Source organism: Palaemon carinicauda, chromosome 35, assembly GCF_036898095.1.
Source record: "Palaemon carinicauda isolate YSFRI2023 chromosome 35, ASM3689809v2, whole genome shotgun sequence".
Taxonomy (NCBI): Eukaryota; Metazoa; Arthropoda; class Malacostraca; order Decapoda; family Palaemonidae; genus Palaemon; species Palaemon carinicauda.
This window is the reverse complement of record NC_090759.1, coordinates 64,943,491-64,967,512: the sequence shown is the minus strand read 5'-3', so window position 1 is coordinate 64,967,512 and position 24,022 is coordinate 64,943,491. Positions and strand designations below refer to the sequence as shown.

Sequence of the window (24,022 nt, the reverse complement as noted above, 5' to 3'; positions counted from 1 at the left end):
TTAAGCTTTGAAAGAAAAAAGAACAAAACGTCAGAATCGATTTACTCTTTCTGCAAAGTGAAACCCTGATACTCTCTCTCTCTATCGTAACGATAGAGCGCAAACTGCGTAGCATAAATAAACTAAACGTTAGTTCATCTTTGAAACAGTACGAAGACTATTCAAAGAAAAAACTATCATAAAATATTTACTAAAAATATTTCATTTAATAAGTTTTAAATCATTAGCTCTGTAAAAATTATTTACGATTGCAAAGGGCTCAACGTTGTTTAACTTCGGTTTCCAAGTTAGGACCGCCTACTCTCAGGAAAGGTCGCATATAAACAAATCATTAAAATTTATTTTGATGTTTATTATAAATGGAAAGCTAATCGAAGAGGCCTAATAAAGGCGGTTGAGATATAAAATATATAGAGGAAAATCTATAATTAATTTATAACGTGATAAGATAATTGCTAAAAGCCTAAAACACACTTCCGTCTAAGGGAAGGGTCGGCCATTTAAAAGTCAAAGAAAGTCCATACTCTCTTTGTCATCAAAAATTAAATCTATCCAAAAACGAGTTCAAGATTTAAGATGAAGATAAAACACCTGCACTGCGAAAGCTCAAACCAAAATGAAGTACTTCACCAAATATGTTGAGAAAACTCCAGGTTCTACAGCGAGTATTGATACGTCTTGTCGTCAACATCGACAGAGAAGAATTGAAGGTTTTGTTTACATGCAAGAGTGGTATCTGGCCGACAGTTGGCGCTGGTGGGCACACCCGCAACCTTCATAGCGATCGCTCGCGAGTTTTTTGAGTGTGTTTTCTGTCGAGCCGCAGAGTTGCAGCTATTATATATTCACCGGCTAAGTTAAATATTTAAAAATACTACTGTACTGTATTTCTGAAAAAACATTGTATAAAAAACTGAAACTCCATAACATACAGTACAAAAGGAAAAAAATAACAAATTATGGATACTATAAAAGGATATATTTTCAAATATAAAAATACTGGATTGTAATTATCTTACATTATTAAAATCACAGTTTATTAAAATCATAAATTTCTTTTTAATTGTACATAAATTATAGATTTATTGTTTAAAATAGAAAATTCCTAAGAGCAGACTTCCAACATAAAAAACCACACACTTGAATAACAGGACTATATATATAGCACTCACTTTTCTCAAACTGAAAAATCATTAACATTACTTTTAAGCAGAAAGTTGATTTGATTACAACTTCTAATGTAAAGAATATCAAGGAATCTATAATGTATTGTATTTTATACAAATCAAACATCAAAGAACCGCACTGGCATCCTTGGAGAGTGAAAGCCTGAGTAGTGCCTGGACTCTCTTGCACCCTGTGACCGCCAGAAGAGGATAAGATGCCGGGATGAAATCCAACTGGCCGATCACAAGCTCTGTGATCTTCTCGTGACTATAATCTTTGGGCAAGAAACCTGTTTTATTCATCTTGGACAGCTCCTCTGTAATGCATTCCTGAACCTGCATAATCTCCATTGGCAAAAAGGGTACAAAAATATAGGATTTCATAATTCCAAGCATTTTCTTACCCTCAGTTTCCCCTTCTGTCACAATCTTAAAGTCTTCAACCCGGAATGTTTCTCTCTTTTTTCCCATATGATGTAACCTGAGATATTCCTGGTTGATGCTTTTGCTTCCCTTAGTTCCACTTAAAACAATTAGCGTCCTTCCCAATTCCCTTTGTTGATGGAGGCCGATTCTAAAATGAACAAGGAGTTGCTCCAAGATTTCAAAGGGCTGGTCGTTTTCGTCCCAACCATCTATCACTATGACGTTGAAAGAACAAGGGTGAAGCTCATCATAAAGTTCTTTCACTTTCTGCTTCAGTAAAGTGATATCGTTCTGTGGATAAAGTGAGGGTATAACAGTGAGAACCTGTGAAGTAGAAGAAAAAACATTCTTGAGGATATTTGTAGTATATGTTTTCCCACTTCCAGTCCAACCAACCATCCACATGACTAGAGGGGAATTCTTTTGATAATTTTCAAAGTTTTTCAACGAGTTGACGATTACACTGGTAGCAATTTCTTGTCCAATTACAGACTCACTTAACTGTTTATTAAGGTCTTTTAGAGGCAACTTCACTTTTCTTTGCATATCGCACTGAGTTTTAACATATGTAACATACATAGAGAATACTAAAACAATTATTATCAATATAAAAATGAACGCAGTTATCCAGAAAAACATTTTGAAACAATTCTTGAGGATTAACCATAAGCATGATGGCTCATTATTTGCTTTTTCAACTTCAATATCACATTCCTCCTCTGTATCTGATGATAAAAGTAAACTTTCAGTAGTCTTATTTGACACCAATGACTCACTATCAATCACTGAATAAGCATCTTCCTTTTGTTTGGCATCTTGCCTACTGCCATAACTACTAACAGAATTACTATCATCAAGGACGGAAGACCAAGACATTTCAGAAAAACTTCTATTGAGAAACCTATCTCTGTTATCCGTGGAAGCTGACGAATACAATGAAGGAGTCGCCGTGGTCAAAGTTCTTCGTCTAAGAGAAAAAGCAGGATCACTAGAACTGGCTCTGCTTTTTGTTTTAGCTGTATAGATTTCTGTTAGGCTTCGTCCCGGGTTTCTGGATTTTTGTAGGGCTGGATAGACAGAAGATCTTTGAGGAAGAAATTCCGGTTGCAACGAATTTGCCCTATGCAAAGGCCTTTGTCTTGTAGGAAGTGTGGGCACCAGAGCTTTGTGCGACTCCATTTCAAACCTGTAAGCAATAAAGAGACAACAGTCAAACAATCATCTTTTCCTTTGCAAATTTGGGATTCCACATACCAACATACCACATCATGCAATGGAAATAAATCATAAAATTATTTTTCTTTATACTGTACTGCACAGCATTTAAAATGTAACACATTGCTGTTGTAGTTTCTTTTCTTTTTTCCTTTTCACTCTACAGTATTATTCACCTTCTATGAATAACCAAGTACAGAACAGTACAGTACAGACAAAAAAACATTACATTCTAAGGAAGGGTACAAAATAGAACTTTGAATTGCAAATATCTGGGAGATATTTTTACTGTATTTAGTAAATACAGAACAGAATATGTATAAGCAAGTCTACAGCACCAAAAAAAAAAAAAAAAAAAATTTAATGCTTCTGAAAGTAATATACTAGGAGCAATCACTTTGATCTAATATACTGTATGGCATATTATTCTAAAATTTTTGCAATATTAGCACTGTATTTCCTTTTACATTCTAAGTACCTATATTGATACATAAAATATAGAAAGATTATAAAAAAAAAGGTCCTTCGTTTCTAATACAGGGAGTTACTGCTTGCCAATAGGTTTTGACAATGTACTACTGTATATAGCTTTAATTGGTGCAAATTTATACCTCCATGTAAATTTTGCTTATCAGATATTTTTCAATTCATGATTTGTAATTACACTATAGGAAGTATAATGAGGAGAAGACTATAAGCAAAGAAAACCTTTACCTTACTACCTGTAACTAATTTTAAACAAGTATATAACAAATAAAACAAAACCTGAAGTGCCTAATATGCAATTCATCTTTCAGGGATCCTACTTAAACAATAACAATGAATTCAGGCCTAAAAAATCCAGTTTAATTTCTATAAACAAATGCTAAAAGTTATACATTAAAAAATATCTATCTGTAAAAGAGGTTACAGTAGTTTCATGTTTTTCTCATACTTCACTCCCAAAATTCATAAAAATTACCATGAACCATTTAAAAGAAACTACAGTACCATATATGTAATTGATGAGACTCTAAGATTTCATGATATACAAGTTTCCTGTCAGCCAAAAAATTTTGCTGTGCACAACTTCAGTTACAAATATCTAACAAATGTACATAGACAACACATCCTCAAAAAAGCATAATTAAAATCATAAATAAGTAGTGAAATAAGGGAAAACAGAAATACTTTTGATGAAAAGTTCACTGTCTGGTTACGCAACTATTTGACAACATACAATAACCCTTAGAAGTATAAGGTCTGAAAAATAAAGTAAGTGAGTACCAAGAAAAGGTTGCCAGGTTATGAGAAATTTTACACTTCTCCAAAATCGTGATATACAGTACAGTAATATCAGAAGTAGAACAGTAAACCTAGGTTGATTTGCCTGTGAGGGCAAGAGACAGGGATGGTTGGAAGAATCCGGGGGAGGTTATTTGCATAGAAAAATAAAATATGTACTCCGTCTCTAATCAAATGTTCACTATCTTCCTACTACCAAGATTTAGGTTACTAGAGAATTTTATTATCACAAAGGTTGCCAGCACTGTGGTAACGTATTTGCCTAGCATTCTACATAGCAGCAGATTGATCCCCGCCAGGGACCGTGAGTTTAAGCTGTTTACGGGGGAGGCCACTGCTGTGGTTGGGCACTATAGTGGGGAGGTGGGCTTGCCAGGCTGATGTTCTAGTGAACATCCATTCTGATGAAACTAGAACTGAAACCAGACACTTTTACCTTACCTTAGACACTAGGCTACATACTAAACACAACTGGAAAATTTTTGTATGATTACTGTTTATGCTATCTACACTCAGAGGAAGGGAAATGAGTAATTCCCAAATTTTTTTATCCCTGTGTGATTAGCCAAGCCTTCATTCGGGTAGTTTGTAGCGCTACGGCCAAGCGTCCTAATTTGCATATTATCGCTCCGACTGTTATCTTGTATAGAATAAAAAAGTTTGGAAATGGTCTACGGATCTTAAATATGTTGTGTAAGGGGGGGGGGGGGGCAGCCCCCCTGGGTAAGGACATGGCTTTTAGCATAGGTTAGGTGGGTTTTTTTAAGTTAGCTTATCCCGTCGTAATCGTAGGTAAGGAAACTGTTGTGTAGGGGGGAGAGGGGGGTCGGGGGGGGGGGGGGGGAACCCCTCTGGGTAAGGATATGGCTTATAGCATAGGTTAGGTGGGTATTTTAAGTTAGCTTCTCCCGTCAAAATCGTTTTTAGAACGACGGCCACAGTTCAGAATAATGTTATTTTTATTAGTAAAATAAATTTTTGAATATACTTACCCGATAATCATGTAGCTGTCAACTCCGTTGCCCGACAGAATTCTATGGAGGGATACGCCAGCTATCACAATACTAGAAGGGGGTGTACTTACCAGCGCCACCTGTGGCCAGGTACTATAGTACTTCTTGTTGACACCTCCTCAATTTTTCCTCGGTCCACTGGTTCTCTATGGGGAGGAAGGGAGGGTCAATTAAATCATGATTATCGGGTAAGTATATTCAAAAATTTATTTTACTAATAAAAATAACATTTTTCAATATTAAACTTACCCGATAATCATGTAGCTGATTCACACCCAGGGGGGTGGGTGAAAACCAGTGTACAAGATTAAAGGATAGCTAAGTATCCCATATTTCATATAACAGTTATCTCAAATAACAATGAAATAATAAGTACCTGGTAAGGAAGTCGAATTGAACCGTTACTCTGCCTCTTTTTTAAGTTCGTCTTCCTTACTGAGCGCAGCGTTCCTCTTGGAGGCTGAATCAACTCAAAGGTGCTAAAGTATATAGGGCTGCAACCCCTACTAAAGGACCTCTACACAACCTCTAACCCAGGCGCTTCTCAAGAATGAATTGACCACCCGCCAAATCAAAAGGATGCGGAAGGCTTCTTAGCCTACCGTAACAACCATAAAAACAACAATAAAAGCATTCAAGAGAAAGGTTAAAAAAAAAAGGTTATGGGATTAAGGGAATGTAGTGGCTGAGCCCTCACCTACTACTGCACTCGCTGCTACGAATGGTCCCAGGGTGTAGCAGTTCTCGTAAAGAGACTGGACATCTTTAAGATAAAATGATGCAAACACTGACTTGCTCCTCCAATAGGTTGCATCCATTATGCTCTGCAGAGAACGGTTTTTATTAAAGGCCATCGAAGTAGCTACGGCTCTTACTTCATGGGTCCTTACCTTCAGCAACGCAAGGTCTTCCTCCTTTAAGTGAGAATGGGCTTCTCTAATCAGAAGCCTTATATAATACGAAACCCCGTTCTTGGACATGGGCCTCGAAGGTTTCTTGATGGCACACCATAAGGCTTCTGACTGTCCTCGAATAGGTTTAGATCTATTAAGATAATACTTGAGAGCTCTGACAGGGCAAAGAACTCTCTCTAGTTCGTTACCTACCATGTTGGAGAGGCTAGGTATTTCAAACGATCTAGGCCAAGGACGTGAAGGAAGTTCGTTCTTAGCTAAGAATCCGAGCTGAAAAGAACATGTTGCAGATTCGGTCGTGAAACCAATGTTCTTGCTGAAGGCATGAACCTCACTGACTCTCTTAGCTGTTGCAAGGCAGACGAGAAAAAGAGTCTTGAGGGTAAGGTCCTTGAAGGAAGCTGACTGGAGAGGTTCGAACCTAGGTGACATAAGGAACCTTAAGACTACGTCTAGGTTCCAGCCTGGAGTGGATAGACGACGCTCTTTAGAAGTCTCAAAAGACTTAAGGATGTCTTGAAGGTCCTTGTTGGAAGAAAGGTCCAAACCTCTGTGGCGGAGAACTGAAGCCAACATACTCCTGTACCCTTTAATCGTAGGGGCTGAAAGGGATCTCTCATTCCTAAGATGTAATAGGAAGTCAGCTATTTGGGTCACAGAGGTATTGGTAGAGGATACTGCATTGGCTCTACACCAGCTCCGGAAGACTTCCCACTTAGATTGGTAGACTCTACGAGTGGAAACCCTTCTTGCTCTGGCAATCGCGCTGGCTGCCTCCTTCGAAAAGCCTCTAGCTCTAGCGAATCTTTCGACAGTCTGAAGGCAGTCAGCCGAAGAGCGTGGAGGTTTGGGTGCAACCTGTCTACGTGAGGTTGACGTAGAAGGTCCACTCTTAGAGGTAGAGTCCTGGGGACGTCAACTAGCCATTGAAGTACCTCTGTGAACCATTCTCTTGCAGGCCAAAGGGGAGCAACCAGCGTCAGCCGTGTCCCTTCGTGCGAGAGGAACTTCTGAAGGACTTTGTTTATTATCTTGAACGGTGGAAATGCGTAAAGGTCGAGATGGGACCAGTTCAGCAGAAAAGCATCCACATGAACTGCTGCAGGGTCTGGAACTGGGGAACAGTACAGCGGAAGTCTCTTGGTCATGGAGGTGGCAAACAGATCTATGGTAGGTTGACCCCACAAGGTCCAAAGTCTGTTGCACACACTCTTGTGGAGGGTCCATTCCGTGGGAATGACCTGATTCCTTCTGCTTAGGCGATCTGCTGAGACGTTCATGTTGCCCTGAATGAACCTCGTGACTAAAGTGAGGTTTTGACTTCTTGACCAAATGAGGAGGTCCCTTGCGATCTCGTATAGGCTCCTCGAATGGGTCCCTCCTTGCTTGGAGATGTAAGCCAAGGCTGTGGTGTTGTCTGAGTTCACCTCCACCACCTTGCCTAGCAGGAGGGACTTGAAGTTCAGCAGGGCTAAATGAACTGCTAGTAGCTCCTTGCAGTTGATGTGGAGCGTTCCCTGTTCCTCGTTCCACGTTCCCGAGCATTCCTGTCCGTTCAAGGTCGCACCCCAGCCCGAGTCCGATGCATCTGAGAAGAGATGAAGATTGGGGGTCTGAATAGCCAACGATAGGCCCTCCCTGAGAAGGAGATTGGTCTTCCACCACAAGAGAGTGGTCTTCATCTCTTTGGTGACTGGGATAGAGACTGCTTCGAGAGTCAAACCCTTGTCCCAATGAGCTGCAAGATGGAATTGAAGAGGGCGGAGGTGGAGTCTCCCTAGCTCGACGAACAGGGCCAGCGATGAAAGGGTCCCTGTGAGACTCATCCACTGTCTCACCGAGCAACTGCTCCTCTTCAGCATGCTCATGATGCAATCTAGGGCTTGGCTTATCCTTGGGGCCGATGGAAAAGCCCGAAAATCCTGACTCCGAATCTCCATTCCCAGGTACACAATGGATTGGGAGGGAATGAGCTGAGACTTTTCTATGTTGACTAACAGACCCAGTTCTCTGATTAAGTCCAAAGTCCAGTTGAGACTCTCCAGACAGCGACGACTCGTGGAGGCTCTCAACAGCCAGTCGTCTAAGTTAAGGGAGGCTCTGATGTCCGATAAGTGGAGGAATTTTGCTATATTCCTCATCAGATGCGTAAACACCATAGGAGCTGTGCTTAGGCCAAAACACAGGGCTTGGAATTGGTAGACAACCTTTCCAAAAACGAATCTCAGGAAAGGTTGGGAGTCTGGATGAATAGGAACGTGAAAGTAGGCATCTTTCAGGTCCAACGAGACCATCCAGTCCTCCTGCCTGACCGCTGCTAGGACCGACTTCGTCGTCTCCATCGTGAACGTCTGCTTGGTGACATACGCATTGAGCGCGCTGACGTCCAGCACCGGTCTCCAACCTCCTGTCTTCTTGGCCACCAGAAAGAGACGGTTGTAGAAGCCCGGGGATTGATGGTCCCGGACTATAACCACTGCCTTCTTCTGTACAAGGAGCGACACCTCCTGGTGCAACGCTAGCCTCTTGTCCTCTTCTTTGTAGTTGGGAGAGAGGTTGATGGGAGATGTGGTCAGAGGGGGTTTGCGGCAGAATGGAATCCTGTAACCCTCCCTCAGCCAACTGACAGACTGGGCGTCTGCACCTCTCTTTTCCCAGGCTTGCCAGAAGATCTTGAGTCTGGCTCCTACTGCTGTCTGGAGATGCGGAGAGTCAGTTTTTTCCTTTAGAAGCCTTGGAACTTTTCCTAGACTTGCTCCTGGAAGAGTCTAGACGGGAGCTTCCTCGGCTGGGGGCTCTACCACGAAAGGGCGGTATGAACCTCGTAGCAGGAGTATCAGCCACTGGGGTGCGATAAGTCCTGGGGACTGAGGTAGCAACCTTAGTCTTACGAGCCGATGAGGCCACAAGATCATGTGTGTCCTTTTGTATCAGGGCAGCAGACAAGTCCTTAACAAGCTCTTCGGGGAAGAGGAACTTCGAGAGCGGAGCGAAAACGAGTTGAGACCTTTGACAAGGTGTGATGCTGGAGGAAAGGAAGGTACATAGTTGTTCCCTTTTCTTAAGAACCCCTGACACAAACATCGAAGCAAGCTCGCCAGATCCATCTCTAATGGCCTTATCCATGCAGGACATTAATAGCATGGCAGAATCCTTGTCCGCAGGGGAGGTCTTCTTGCTGAGGGCCCCCAGGCACCAGTCTAGGAAGTTGAACATCTCAAATGCTCTAAAAACACCCTTCAGGAAGTGATCAAGGTCTGAGAAGGTCCAGCAAACCTTAGAGCGCCTCATTGCTGTTCTACGAGGCGAGTCTACCAGACTTGAGAAGTCAGCCTGGGCAGAGGCAGGTACTCCCAAGCCTGGTTCCTCTCCTGTGGCATACCAAACGCCCGCTTTAGAAGTGAGCTTAGTCGGAGGAAACATGAACGAAGTCTTTCCAAGGTGTTGCTTAGTCTGCAACCACTCCCCTAAGATCCTTAACGCTCTCTTAGAGGACCTTGCTAAGACTAGCTTAGTATAAGTAGACTTAGCTGGCTGCATGCCCAGCGAAAACTCAGATGGCGGAGAGCGGGGGATAGCAGAGACAAAGTGGTCTGGGTATACCTCCCTAAACAGAGCCAAGACCTTACGAAAGTCAATAGAAGGTGGAGAAGACTTGGATTCATCCACGTCTGATGAGGGATCCAGGTGTGCCGCCTCATCATCAGACGCCTCATCACCAGAGTGTAGCGAAGAGATCGGTAAGGTATGCTGAACAGCAGAGTCAGCACGAGCTGGAACAACAATATTAGTGGTTTCCTCTTCAAGACTCTGTTGAGGGAACACCTGAGGCTCAGACTGCAAAGGCTGATCAAAAGAAGTAGCAGAAGGTAGGCGCATGGGTGGAGGAGGCTGACTCCTAGCATGAGTGTCTGAACTCAAGGGTTGCGCTTGCTGAGTGGTTGGCGGATGCGCAGTAGCAAGGAACGAGTTGAGGTTCCTGAGGTGTGAGCTGTGAGCGATGAGGTAGTGGCTGCGCAGAACACAGTAATTGTCTCGCGAGTTGAGGTTCCTGAGGCGCAAGGCTAAGGTGTTGTGCTTGCCTTGAGGAGGGTTGAGCTCGCTGCAGCGAGAGCTGAGGAGACTGACTCATGGATGGGAGAGGTTGTACCTCAAGAGAGTGTTGCCTCACTGGTGGAACTGCAAGTGGAAGCGGAGGAAGTAAGGTATAAGCTTCCTGTTCCCATTGCTGAGGTTGCCTTAAGGAAGGCGGAGGGAGCTGCACACCACTGGAAACAGTAAACTCAGAACGTGGTAAGGTATCCTGAGGAGCCTCAACATCATACGCCTGGCAGGCAGTACTGCGGTCAGGCGGAGCGATCGCAGGAGGAGGTGTAACCTTCTCAGCCTGACACTCACGCATCAAGACCGCAAGTTGTGACTGCATGGACTGCAGTAGAGTCAACTTGGGGTCGGCAGACACTAAGGTCTGCTGAGGTAAAGCCTTAACAGCAGAGATCTGTTGTGGCAGAACCTTACTCCTCTTAGGCGGAGTGCATTCAACTGATGACTGCGGCGAGTCAGAGCTGATCCAATGACTGCAGCCCGGTTGAGTTCTTGAGGTCTGGACTCTGCGTTTGAGTGGTCTTGAGACCTGAGTCCAGCGTTTCTTCCCTGACAATTGATCAGCAGACGAGTAAAAGACGGGCTCAATCGTCTGCAGGTGGGAGTGACGGTCTCTGGAAGACACGCCCGCAACCACCGAGGATACTTCTGTGCGCCGATCAAGGCCTGCCGAACCCTTTTGCCCTTCGACATTGCTTCTCCCCTGGGCTTGGGAGCTTGCAAGAGGTCCCGGACTGGGAGGACGACTGGCACGCACAGAAGTATCCTCACGCACCACACTGACACTGACACTAGCACTTGGCACTGCACTGACACTAGCACTCGTCACAGCACTGGCACTAATTCCACCCACTGCACTCTTGACCTTAAGTTCCTTGACTTCGGCCATAAGAGACTTATGATCACTAACCACTGACTCTACTTTGTCACCTAAGGCCTGAATGGCACGCAAAACAACAGACATATCAGGCTGAGGGCAAATAGTAGGTTCGGGGGTAGCCACTACAGGGGTAGGAAAAGGTAGGGGATCATGAGGTGAGGAAAAAAGTGAAGAGTGAGAAGAACTCCTCCTAACTCTCTCTCTCTCTAACTTGGTTGAATACTTAAGAAGACGGACAAAATCAAGTTCCGAAAGTCCGGCGCATTCCTCACATCGATCTTCTAACTGACAGGGTCTTTCCCTACAGTCAGAACAAGCGGTGTGAGGATCTACCGAGGCCTTCGGAATACGCCTATTACAAGACCTACATCGTCTATGGGTGGGGGCTTGTGAAATGTCAGACATCTTGAATCAAAAGAGTTAGCCAAGTGGGGTTTCAAAATCAAGCAAAAGATCGTTAACCGTTAATCAGGACTAAATAATAGCTATCTAAGCTAATATAGAAGTTTTCCAGTAAAGCGACAGCCGAAATCTGAGAGAATACTTCACCAAAAGCCGTGAAAATACTCGAAGATCATAAGCGTATCCCAGAACGTCTTTCCGGAAGCACGACAGAGGAAAAATTGAGGAGGTGTCAACAAGAAGTACTATAGTACCTGGCCACAGGTGGCGCTGGTAAGTACACCCCCTTCTAGTATTGTGATAGCTGGCGTATCCCTCCATAGAATTCTGTCGGGCAACGGAGTTGACAGTTACATGATTATCGGGTAAGTTTAATATTGAAAATTCCCGTTTTCTACGGGATCTGGCCGTCACCCTACAAAGACTCCCTTCATTCTTTTATAGGCTTATAGGCTTAAGTTATTCTAAAACACCTGTACTATTACCAACAAACCCGTATGTGTCATCTTTTATAAGCTATCTGATATCCTAAAGGAATTTTTCCTTTAAACCACTTGATGACTGCTCTAAAAATGTTATTTTCATTAGTAAAATAAATTTTTGAATATACTTACCCGATAATCATGTAGCTGTCAACTCCGTTGCCCGACAGAATTCTACGGAAGGGATACGCCAGCGATCGCTATACAAGAGGGGGGTGTACTCACCAGCGCCACCTGTGGCCAGGTACTGCAGTACTTCTTGTTGACACCACCTCAATTTTTCCTCGGTCCACTGGTTCTCTATGGGGAGGAAGGGTGGGTCAATTAAATCATGATTATCGGGTAAGTATATTCAAAAATTTATTTTACTAATGAAAATAACATTTTTCAATATTAATCTTACCCGATAATCATGTAGCTGATTCACACCCAGGGAGGTGGGTGAAAACCAGTGTACATGTATATCAAGAAGCTAAGTATCCCGTATTTCATATTATCAGTTATTCAAAATAACAATGAAATTATAAGTACCTGGTAAGGAAGTCGACTTGAACCATTACTCTGCCTTTAATAAGTTCGTCTTCCTTACTGAGCGCAGCGTTCCTCTTAGGAGGCTGAACAACTCTAAGGTGCTGAAGTATCAAGGGCTGCAACCCATACTAAAGGACCTCATCACAACCTTTAACCTCGGCGCTTCTCAAGAAAGAATTGACCACCCGCCAAATCAACAAGGATGTGGAAGGTTTCTTAGCCGACCGTACAACCCATAAAAAGTATTCAAGAGAAAGGTTAAAAGGTTATGGGATTATGGGAATGTAGTGGCTGAGCCCCCGCCTACTACTGCATTCGTTGCTACGAATGGTCCCAGGGTGTAGCAGTACTCGTAAAGAGACTGGACATCTTTGAGATAGAATGATGCGAACACTGACTTGCTTCTCCAATAGGTTGCATCCATAACACTCTGCAGAGAACGGTTCTGTTTGAAGGCCACTGAAGTAGCCACAGCTCTCACTTCATGTGTCCTTACCTTCAGCAAAGCAAGGTCTTCTTCCTTCAGATGAGAATGTGCTTCCCTAATCAGAAGCCTGAAAAGTAAGAAACTGAGTTCTTAGACCTTGGAAAAGAAGGCTTCTTGATAGCACACCATAAGGCTTCTGATTGTCCTCGTAAAGGTTAAGACCTTTTAGAAAGTACCTAAGAGCTCTAACTGGGCAAAGTACTCTCTCCAGTTCATTCCCCACCAAGTTGGACAGGCTTGGGATCTCGAACGACTTAGGCCAAGGACGTGAAGGAAGCTCGTTTTAGCAAAAACCGAGCTGCAAGGAACATGTAGCCGTTTCAGATGTGAAAACTATGTTCCTGCTGAAGGCGTGGATCTCACTTACCCTTTTAGCTGTTGTCAAGCACACGAGGAAAAGAGTTTTTAATGTGAGGTCCTAAAAAGAGGCTGATGGAGAGGTTCAAATCTTGATGACATAAGGAACCTTAGGACCACGTCTAGATTCCAGCCTGGAGTGGACAACCGACGTTCCTTTGAGGTCTCAAAAGACCTAGGGAGGTCCTGTAGATCTTTGTTGGTGGAAAGATCCAAGCCTCTGTGGCGGAAAACCGCTGCCAACATACTTCTGTAACCCTTGATCGTAGGAGCTGAAAGGGATCTTACGTTCCTTAGATGTAACAGGAAGTCAGCAATCTGGGTTACAGTGGTACTGGTTGAGGAAACTGCATTGGCCTTGTACCAGCTTCGGAAGACTTCCCCTTGAGACTGATAGACTCTGAGAGTGGATGTTCTCCTTGCTCTGGCAATCGCTCTGGCTGCCTCCTTCGAAAAGCCCCTAGCTCTTGAGAGTCTTTCGAAAGTCTGAAGGCAGTCAGACGAAGAGCGTGGAGGTTTGGGTGTACCTTCTTTACGTGAGGTTGACGTAGAAGGTCCACTCCTAGAGGAAGAGTCCTGGGAATGTCGACCAGCCATTGCAGTACCTCTATGAACCATTCTCTCGCGGGCCAGAGCGGAGCCAACCAACGTCAGCCGTGTCCCTTTGCGAGAGGAGAACTTCTGAAGTACCCTGTTGACAATCTTGAACGGCGGGAATGCATACAGGTCGAGATGGGACCAATCCAGCAGAAAAGCATCCACGTGAACTGCTGCTGGGTCTGGAATCGGAGAACAATACAACGGGAGTCTCTAGGTTATCGAGGTAGCGAACAGATCTATGGTTGGCTGACCCCACAGGGCCCAAAGTCTGCTGCAAACATTCTTGTGAAGGGTCCACTCTGTGGGGATGACCTGACCCTTCCGGCTGAGGCGATCTGCCATGACATTCATATCGCCCTGAATGAACCTCGTTACCAGCGTGAGCTTTCGATCTTTTGACCAGATGAGGAGGTCCCTTGCGATCTAGAACAACTTCCACGAATGAGTCCCTCCCTGCTTGGAGATGTAAGCCAAGGCTGTGGTGTTGTCAGAGTCCACCTCCACCACCTTGTTAAGCTGGAGGGACTTGAAGTTTATCAAGGCCAGATGAACCGCCAATAACTCCTTGCAATTGATGTGAAGTGTCCTTTGCTCCTGATTCCATGTTCCCGAGCATTCCTGTCCGTCCAAAGTCGCACCCCAGCCCGTGTCTGATGCGTCCGAGAGGAGACGGCGGTCGGGTTTCTGAACAGCCAAAGGTAGACTTCCTTGAGAAGAAAGCTGTTCTTACACCACGCGAGAGTAGACCTCCTCTCTTCGGAAACAGGAACTGAGACCGTCTCTAGCGTCATGTCCTTTATCCAGTGAGCAGCTAGATGATACTGAAGGGGGCGGAGGTGGAGTCTCCCTAACACGATGAACAGGGCCAGCGATGAAAGTGTCCCTGTTAGACTCATCCACTACCTGACTGAGCATCGGTTCCTTCTCAGCATGCTCTGGATGCATTCTAGGGCTTGGAAGATCCTTGGGGCCGACGGAAAAGCCCGAAAAGCTCGACTCTGAAGATCCATACCCAGGTAGACAATGGTCTGGGATGGGACGAGCTGGGACTCCTCAAAATTGACCAGGAGGCCCAGTTCCTTGGTCAGATCCATAGTCCATCTGAGAATCTCCAGACAGCGACGACTTGTGGGAGCTCTTAAAAGCCAGTCGTCTGACGGAGCCGGACACAAGATCATGGTACTGCTGCACAGTCTGTGAACTGTCAACCATGGGGAAGCGAGGAAGTACAGTGACAACCCGAAGCTGTCTAGACTGTCTGGGTCGTACAGACAACTCCTTATCGGGTTGCTGAGGTTGCCGCACTGCGTCACAACAAGTCACTTCTGCTGGTTGTTGAACGTCTTCCCAGTGACACACTGACTCCGTAAACAAAAAATCCTCTAACAAGGACTAAGCTTGGACTGCATGTCTTGCAACACAGCTCAAGGTCTATGGGAGCAGGTGTGGTAACAGACGGGGTTAGCGACTGAAGTGGAACCATTACCTTCCCTGGAATCATGTTATGCTCAAATAAAAGTCCATAGGAGGCTACGCAGCTAAAGGCTCCTCTCCAAATGACAGAGTCCTCAAGGGAATATCAGAAGGAGGGAGAATAGCACTTTCTCATCTACAGGGACCATATCCGAGAAAAGCTAAGTTCTCTCAGTGAGGGTTTCACTGGTGCAAAAGCAGCAGACTAGAAGGCAACGTTATGAAACTGCTTGACAGTCTAGTGAGTTGGCAACAACCAAAGATGTGTGACTGAGAAGCATGCGGTAAGGTATGCAGAGCATGCTGTATGCAGAGCATGCTGTATGTAGAGCATGCTGTAAGGTAAGCAGAGCATGTTGCATGGCGTGTGGCTTATGCATGGGATGAGGCTCATGCTGCATGGGATGAGGCTCATGCTGCTTAAAAGAAATCTGAACCTGACACTAATCTAGCTGTCCGAGGATTACCTGGTGAGACATCAGTCTCTTTACCAGAGAGTTTTACCAGATTTCCCCGGGCCACCACGTGACACAATTGGTAGTAATTCATTCAAATTACCTCTAATGAGTCAATATGGATAAATATCAACACAAAATCGTGTTCAAATAGAAATAAATTTCTACCTCATACTTGGGATCGAACACTAGCCCCTTCTAATGAAAGGCCAGGTCGAAACCAACCATGCCACGAGAGCCCATAGGATGTCGCATAGCATGAGGCTCCTGCCTCATGGGTTGAGGAGGATGCCGCATAGCATGAGGCTCCTGCCTCATGGAGGCTCCTGTGAGGTTCCTGCCTCAAGAGTTGCGTCTGCCTCAAGGGTTGAGGGGGTAGCTGCGCAGAGAGAGGCTCATGCATAGACTGCGGTTCAAGTTGAATGGGAAGAGGCTCAAGCTGAGGAGAAAGTGGCAGATGCATGCGTTGAGGTGGCTGACTCATAGCATGAGGTTCCTGCCTCAAGAGTTGCGCTTGCCTCAAGGGTTGAGGTGGCTGCGCAGAGAGAGGCTCTTGACTCACGAGTTGAGGTTCTTGAGGTGCTTGCCTCGAGAGTTGAGGTTCTCGCCTCGAGGAAAGTGGAGGTGGTTGCTGCGAGAGTTGAGGTGGCTGCCTCAAGGATGGTAGAGGTTGTCGTACCTCAAGAGGTTGCTGCCTCGAGGGTGGTTGTAATGCAAGATACTCCTGCCTCAAGGGTAGAGGAGGTTGTAAGGCATAAGGCTCCTGCCCCCATTGTTGAGGAGGTTGCTGCGTGGTAAGAGGCTCCTGCCTCAAGGAAAGTGGAGGTTGCTGCACAGCGCTGGTATCTGGCAACTCCCAACGCGGCAGCTCACGCATGGAGGTAGCTTGAGGAACCTCAACCTCATACGTCTGGCAGATTGTACTGCGCAGAGGAGGAGGAGCGTTCGCAGGAGGAGGTGTATTAACCTTCTCTGCCTGAAACTCCTGCATCAACACCGCAAGCTGAGACTGCATTGTCTGCAGCATAGACCACTAGAGTTTAAGAAAGACAACAACAAACGGAGCTACTGTCCGTTGAGACTGAGGGTCTAAAACAGCTGGTGCGGCAACAGACGGAGCTACTGCCTGTTGCGATACCACCTTGCCTCTCTGGGAGGTGTGCAGTTGTCGTACTGCAGCAAGTCCGAACTGACCCAGTGCTAATGGCACCACCTAGGAGTTGGACTTGCGCGGAAGGGACCGACTTGCACTTAAAAGCTGCAAGATGGTCCATGGTTTCTGCGAGAAACCTCTTCCGCAGACGAGGAATAAATGGGCTCTCTCGTCTTTGTGTGGGTGGGGTGATCACGTCGGCAACGTGTGTAGATACACCCGAAACCACGGAGGGAAAAAACGTCTGTTCGTCGATCAAGGCCTGCTGAACCCATAAGTCCTTCGACATTACTTCTCCCCTGGGCTTGGGAGCTTGTAAGAGGTCCCAGACTAGGCGAACAACTGGCACGAACAGACGAACCCTCGAACGCAACACTGTAACACTTTGCGCTTATCACTTATCACTTTTGATTTTCTGTTTGCACTTATTTCACTGAACTCGAAACTTTAAGTGGTTTGTACCTGAAACACGCAATTCTATCCTTCCTTAAAAGTTAGTAATTGCGAAAACAGAATTACAATGTAACAGAAAAAATCTAATGAAAGATAAATAATTCAGTGGCTGGAAAGAGACTAAACACTAGATCAAATAAACTACGTTTAAAATCTCTCACCGCATAAAGCTTGAGAACAAGAATAAAACTCTAGAAACGTTTACCTTCTTCCCCTAAAGAGACTAGGGAGAAGAGCAAAAACGATAACAACGTTACTCGCTCGAACGAAACGTTTATCCTCCTCTCTCTCCCTCCGTCTCTATCTCTCTCTCTCTCTCTCTCTTGACTTAGAACCTGAGAGAAGAGCCCAATCATATATATCGTTAAAACATACTATTGTTAAAGGAAAAAAACTGAAAGATTTCCCAAATAAAAAGTTCCTTTATTAGAATTAAAACCATTAAGCTAAGAAAGAATGAACAAAACGCTAGAAACGGTTTACTCTTACTGCAACGTGACACCGTGAAAATTCTCTCTCTATCGTAACGATAGAGCGCAAGTTGAACGTTCTGAACGTCAACAACTGCAGAGACAAAACAAAACGTTAGTTCAACTTTGAAAACAGTACGAGACTATCAAAGAAATTCTTTCAAAAACATTAAAATAGCATAATATGTTAACAGGAAAAACCGAAATGACGGGCTCAATGTTAATTAACTTCGGTACCAAGAAAAGACCGCCTACTATTAGGAAAGGTCGAATATAAACAAATATAAAAATTAATTTTAATAAGTTTATAATAAAAGGAAGTTAATCGAAGAGGCCTATAAAAGGCGGAGAGATATAAAATAAATCTATAACTTTTGTTAAGCAAAATTAAGAAAGAGAGTCTATACTCTCTTAGACACCAACACTTCCGTCTAAGGGAAGGGTCGGCCATTTAAAAGTGAAAGAGAGTTCATACTCTCTTCGTCACCATAATTAATCAAATTAATTCCAAAAGCTAGCTAAGCTAATGATAAAACTTCCTGAATAGCGAAAGCTAAACTCTAGAGCAAATACATCACCAAATCGTGAGCAAAAACTCCAGAATCAACAGCGTATCCATGTAGGTCTAGCCGGAGGCACGACAGAGGAAAAATTGAGGTGGTGTCAACAAGAAGTACTGCAGTACCTGGCCACAGGTGGCGCTGGTGAGTACACCCCCCTCTTGTATAGCGATCGCTGGCGTATCCCTTCCGTAGAATTCTGTCGGGCAACGGAGTTGACAGCTACATGATTATCGGGTAAGATTAATATTGAAAAAAAAAAATTGCATTCACATTCTATTAACATAGGCATTACCAACTTACCTAGTATCAGTATCTTTTTCAGTAAAACTAAGACAAGTTTTCTAGCTGCAAAAATGCCAGTACATACTGTACATTATTACTCGTGTATCATTTTTAAAGTTTGAGGACTTCTAATTTCATAGGGTTCAAAGACTTCCTTAATTTTTCTAATAGTACAGCGGCATAGCAGACCAATTGTTCAAATTGGTCTAAAAGCACCAAAATTGGCACACATGTAGATTAATATATTCTAAACATTTTTGGATATGGAGGCATTCAAGATTAGCCCTTAGGAAGATATGGCGGCCATTGTTCAAAATGGCCGCCATTTAACATTAGCGTCATTACATAGACTTCATTATGTGTCGTTAGTTTGGTGCTAGATGGGCCAAAATTCCCTTTTTTTACATCAGAATTAACATCAATAAATGTTTAACAGATATTTAGATGAATCTTCTCAAAAATGGCCCCCAAACTGGCCGCCATTTTGTGGAAAAAGTGGACATTTGATGAAGATTTCAATACTCAATGACATAATACCTCTAATAACCAGTACCTGATTTCAGGAACACACTTTAATTGCTCAAGTTGCTTTTTTATTTCAAATTGCTGGCAAAATTGCTAGTCAAAATAATACACAGAGTACGGGAAGTTTACAGTATGGTCAGATTGTAGTTATATAGTCGACCAAAAGCCCAGTCTCTAGGCACAGTACTTGTGTAATCCTGCAGTACATACATGTAATACAATAACGTAGATTTTGCCACACTATGTTAATTATGATTCCGAACTTTTCAAATCTGGTCACCAGAATTATGAATGTCTACAGATCATAATGTTGGTTAGCAAGTTTTCTGTCCCAATCTACTGGCATTCGCCTTCACAGAAACATAGACCAGTGCATTGCAGTGAAGCGTTCTTGCACTTGCAGCGGTTTTTGCAGCCTTTCTTGCATCCGCAAGACACCAGCTCATAGCAGGCCTTGGATGCCTCAGGGAGTGTGGTCCAGAGTGGTGTGTAGAGCCCATCATCACTCCGATGCCAGCCCCAGTCTGTTGGTGGAGGGAGCACGGGCGTTGGTACCAATGCCTGGCCCCAGACATGACCACCCTGAAGGGCAGATCTCTTCACATGCTGCTCCAGAGCAGCGTAGGTTGGCGGGATGTTCTGAACAGAGTTCGTCTTTGCAAAGAGCTGCTTTCTCGCCTTGTTGACGTCCTTGCATTTGCTTGTGCGGTCATACAGGAGTATGACAAACCTCTCGATGACATGCATTGTATCCTCTTGGATGCTTGTGGGTGCATTTGCCAGACTCAGCAGGGCATCAGTGAGTTCTGGCAGCGTGTTCCATGTTGCCCAGGCAGATTTCTTCCCATGTCCGACGAAGGCTGACACAGTATCACACCCTGTGATGGCATGAAACATTGGAAGAGCACATGCCTTCTCTGGACCAAGGGAGGAAGCTATTTCATGGGCTGCAATGTAGCGGTAGTTCTTGCCTGTCCCAAAGGCTACCCAGAGTTCGTCTCCAGCTGGTAGTTTCTGGACTACCATCACTGCTAGGACCACGACGTCACTGTCTACTGTTCGAACCTGTATCTGGTGGTGACCATGTTGTGCAGCATGTGCTACATGTAGCATCATGCGGGTGTCTGCCTCTTCTTGGTTGCATGGTGCGAGTGAGTTGACATCCTCTTGCTGTGGAACACAGATCACCTGCTCCCCATCAGTGACGACCAGTTCCTTGCCTTCTTCTTGAAAGGACTCTGCAAGCATGGTGGAGAGGTAGCTGAAGAGCTCCACTTTGTTGCTATCAACTCGCAGGAAACTTTGCCAATTTCCTGGTATGACTGCTGAGTCGACAACACGCCGACGTACTCCCTTTCCACGCTGTTCTCTGGTTGATGCCTTCAGGGAATCTGCTCTGTAGCTGTCCCACACAAGGTCAAGACATGATACATGTTGGAAACGTTGTACAACGTATGGGATGAACACTTGCTGTGCATATTCCTCGAACGTGTTGGCAGTACCCGGCTTCAACATCTGTACGATTACTGCTCCATCGAGGACAACAGCAGTGACAGTAGGAGCTTCAAACTGAGGCTCAGCATGGCCTTCAAGGCACACCAGCAAGTCACTCTTGCTCCCTAGGTACAGTCTCCCTCCGTCAGATAAAGCTGGAGGGCATTGCTGATTTTCATGCCTGAAGAACTCTTCTAGATTCCCATCACGGGTCTGGCAGCCGATATATAATCGTGCGAAGAGCGCAACATCATTCTTCAGAGATTTGACCTGTTCTTTTCCTTTGGGTATATTGGGTCCTCTCTTGGTCGCAAACAGTGGTAGCTTGTTCCGGTGGATTGCCACCTCAATGGACTTGGTTCTGTCCACGATGCATTCCTTTGAGAATGCTTCAAACTGGTCTTGGCCAATCTGCTTGGCGTTACGGACTGTTTCTATGACTGCAGGGTCTGCGATCTCCTTTGTGTCGAGCACCAGCAAGTCCTGACTGTCCTCCTCGAAAGGGTTGCCCAGCTCTTCAATGACGGCCACGAGTGAGCGCACATCTCTGGCAAAAGTGTTCTGCACACTTGGTGTCTCTTCGTGGTGACGTGTCTCCTCTTGATCGTGTGGATGCAGATTGAAGTCGTCAAATTCCACAATCACTCTAGCAACCTCCGGTCCGGCAACCATCCAGCGCCTCAGTGCAGTTGGATTGTCTGTGAGGCCGATGGCTCCTCCATCACCCTTGACATACGCGTTGTTCTGCTCATGTCCTTGGTCAAGAGGGATTGCTGAAAAGATCCTCTTGGTCTTCTGGACTGTGAAGTGTCCCTTGCTAAACTCTGTGAAGACGTCTGGATGTTTGTTTGCCAGTTCTGCCATGTCCCGTAGATGCACTGGTATCCATCGGGCATAGTTCGTGTGGTCTAGTGCGAAGAACCACGGAGCCAGTTCTGTCAGAGCATCCACGTACATGCTAAAATTGGCTTCTCTCAGAGATCGCACATAGATCAGAGTGGACAGCTCCAGTGCCAAGACTGTTGACCAGTACTGAAACTGCGGATAACTCTGTTCTCTCTGACTGCACCAGTCTTCGAAGCTTTCAGGGTGCTCATCATCTTCTGTATTGGTGGTGCTGTACTTGTCATAGGCACGCCGTTGGAGATTATACAACGCAGCCGCTCTGACTTGGTGTGCTCTTCTGGTGCGTGTGACGTGAGCTGCTCGAAGAAATGAGTCTGCTATTCCTTCAGTTGTGATCTCTGCTTGTACCAGTGCTTGGGTCCACCCACTTCCCTGCAACCAGTCACCCAGGGTCTTCAGTGCCGTCATCTCAATATGCAACCCCCCAAACATCACCACCAGTTGGTCTTCTCCATATGTGTTTGGCCACTTCCACTGGATCTGTTTTGCTAGAGTGAATAGTGGCTGGTCGCAAGTCAGAACTGGAGTTTGGCCTGGGTTGAGATGTTTAACTGCACTCCTGACTACATCAATAGAGTGTCTGATCATTGCCACAGTGTGAGCACTCTCCTGGAACAAGGGAAGCAGGGACGTTGGTGTGATGACTGGTTGCTTTGGATCTTGGTGCCTTGCATGGTATGCAGCCCATGATGTGTTTTCACAGGCCTCAACATCATCTTTGAGAACACTTCTCGTGTTCTCCAGCCACATATACTCATCTTCTATGTGCTGCTCACAGTTGTGGCGTCTAAGAGAGGTCACAGAAGTAGCTGGGATCATTTGCCCTTTGACAGAAGAAGCAACAGGACGTACATCCGTGTAATATTCTGGTAGAGGCTCAACCGTCTTTGATCCAGTATCACGCCCAGTGAGAGCAATGCTACGATCCACTCCCTCATCTGCAAACGTTGGGTGTTGAAAAAGCGAGATTCCTGTTCCATGGAATGAATTCTTGGCTGTGGTGGCACTTGGGTTGTGGTCAATGTTGTCCACAGCCGCAGTTGTGAACACATTGCTACGCAGGGTAGGCGGGCAGACCACTTCCTCTATGCGGTACAGCTGACACACGCTGTTTCCCATCTGGGCAGAAAGACGTAGGACTCTGTCATATGAGATGCTTAGGCCCAGAGAGAAGAGCTTGTCCACAAGTCCTCTCTTGCGTGTTTCAGCATACAGCATCAGCCCAACATAGGTTGGAAGAGGAGTTTCTTGAGACGTACTGTGTCTGACAGCTGGAGGCTCCTGTGTCTTGGTTGCTCCCTGCTTCCGACTTTGCTTGACACTGTTGAACTTGAGAAGCTGCGCAATGGAAAGAGCTGCTTGTGTTGAAGAGGAATGGCTTTGATTCTTGATGGTGGGGCCATCCAGCACCATATTTACCATTGCAACTAGTACGTTTGGCACAGAGTCCTCCTGACAGCCGCCCGGGAATGATCCACGGAATTGGTAAGTGTCTTCAAACATATATCGACGAACTATCTGTGCAGCACGCGCAAGGTGAACTGCCTCAGTGTCACAGTCTTGCTCGCAGGCTTTGCCTAGCGCTTCACCAATGTCTTCATCAAACGCTAGTAAAACATCTCGGCCTTTGCTGTGGGATCTCAGGCCTGGTATCTGGGCTAACAGGCGCTCTTTCAGCCTTGTGCTATTAACTTTCTGGCACAAAACAACCCCGAGCTGTTCCATTCTTGTTGTGTATAGCTTTACAAGTTCTGCGAGTCTGAAGACTGGGGTGGTGCCCTCTTCTAGGTGGGTTTCCTCGATATACAGGACCAGTTCAGCCAGTACGATTCTTGACATTACACCTTCATGGTCAGTTTTCTGCTCGGCTTCTACAGTGGTCTTTGCACGATAGTAAAGAGCCAACAAACACTTGGAATGGTACTTGGCCTCCAGAGCCACCATATCACCCATGCTGAGCCTGGCTATGAGTTCATTGTCCCCAACTTGCGCTGCACACTTCCGTACGCGTGTGTCCACCTGGAAGGTTGTTACTTCATGTAGGGTCTCTGTGCCAGACTTTCCACAGAAAAAGCAGGAGGTGCCGCTGGTAGTGGCTTCTGAAGAGTGTGTTCTGGCGCGCTTGGCCTGGACATTGTCAGTACTATCAAATGCTGAGCTGCTTGCGATGCGTCTCTTCTCTGCTCTTCGTAGCATTGTGTTATTGTATTTGAGCATACATGTTTTATGCCACTTGGCCTGGTGGGCAACCATTGTCGCCTCAACACCTTGTCCTTCATCTAGTCTCTGTAACTGAACAGTTCTTGGCAGTTCTCCGAGTTCATCAAATTTGACCAAGTTTGCAGCCATTGTCGTGTATCCACTCCCAGGGTCTCGGCGTTTAGACA

General features: G+C 45.2%; 1 protein-coding gene across 1 annotated transcript in view; it reads right to left on the bottom strand.

Annotated features, from left to right (window-relative positions):
• Positions 1 to 942: 942 nt before the first annotated feature.
• The window catches only part of LOC137627809 (torsin-1A-like), a 40,162-nt gene continuing 17,082 nt past the window's right edge, over positions 943 to 24,022 (bottom strand). Inside the window, exon 2 of the mRNA XM_068359174.1 lies at positions 943 to 2,778. Within this exon, the coding sequence (XP_068215275.1) occupies positions 1,293 to 2,778 (1,486 nt within the window). The 3' untranslated portion in view covers positions 943 to 1,292. The remainder of the gene's footprint in view (positions 2,779 to 24,022) is intronic.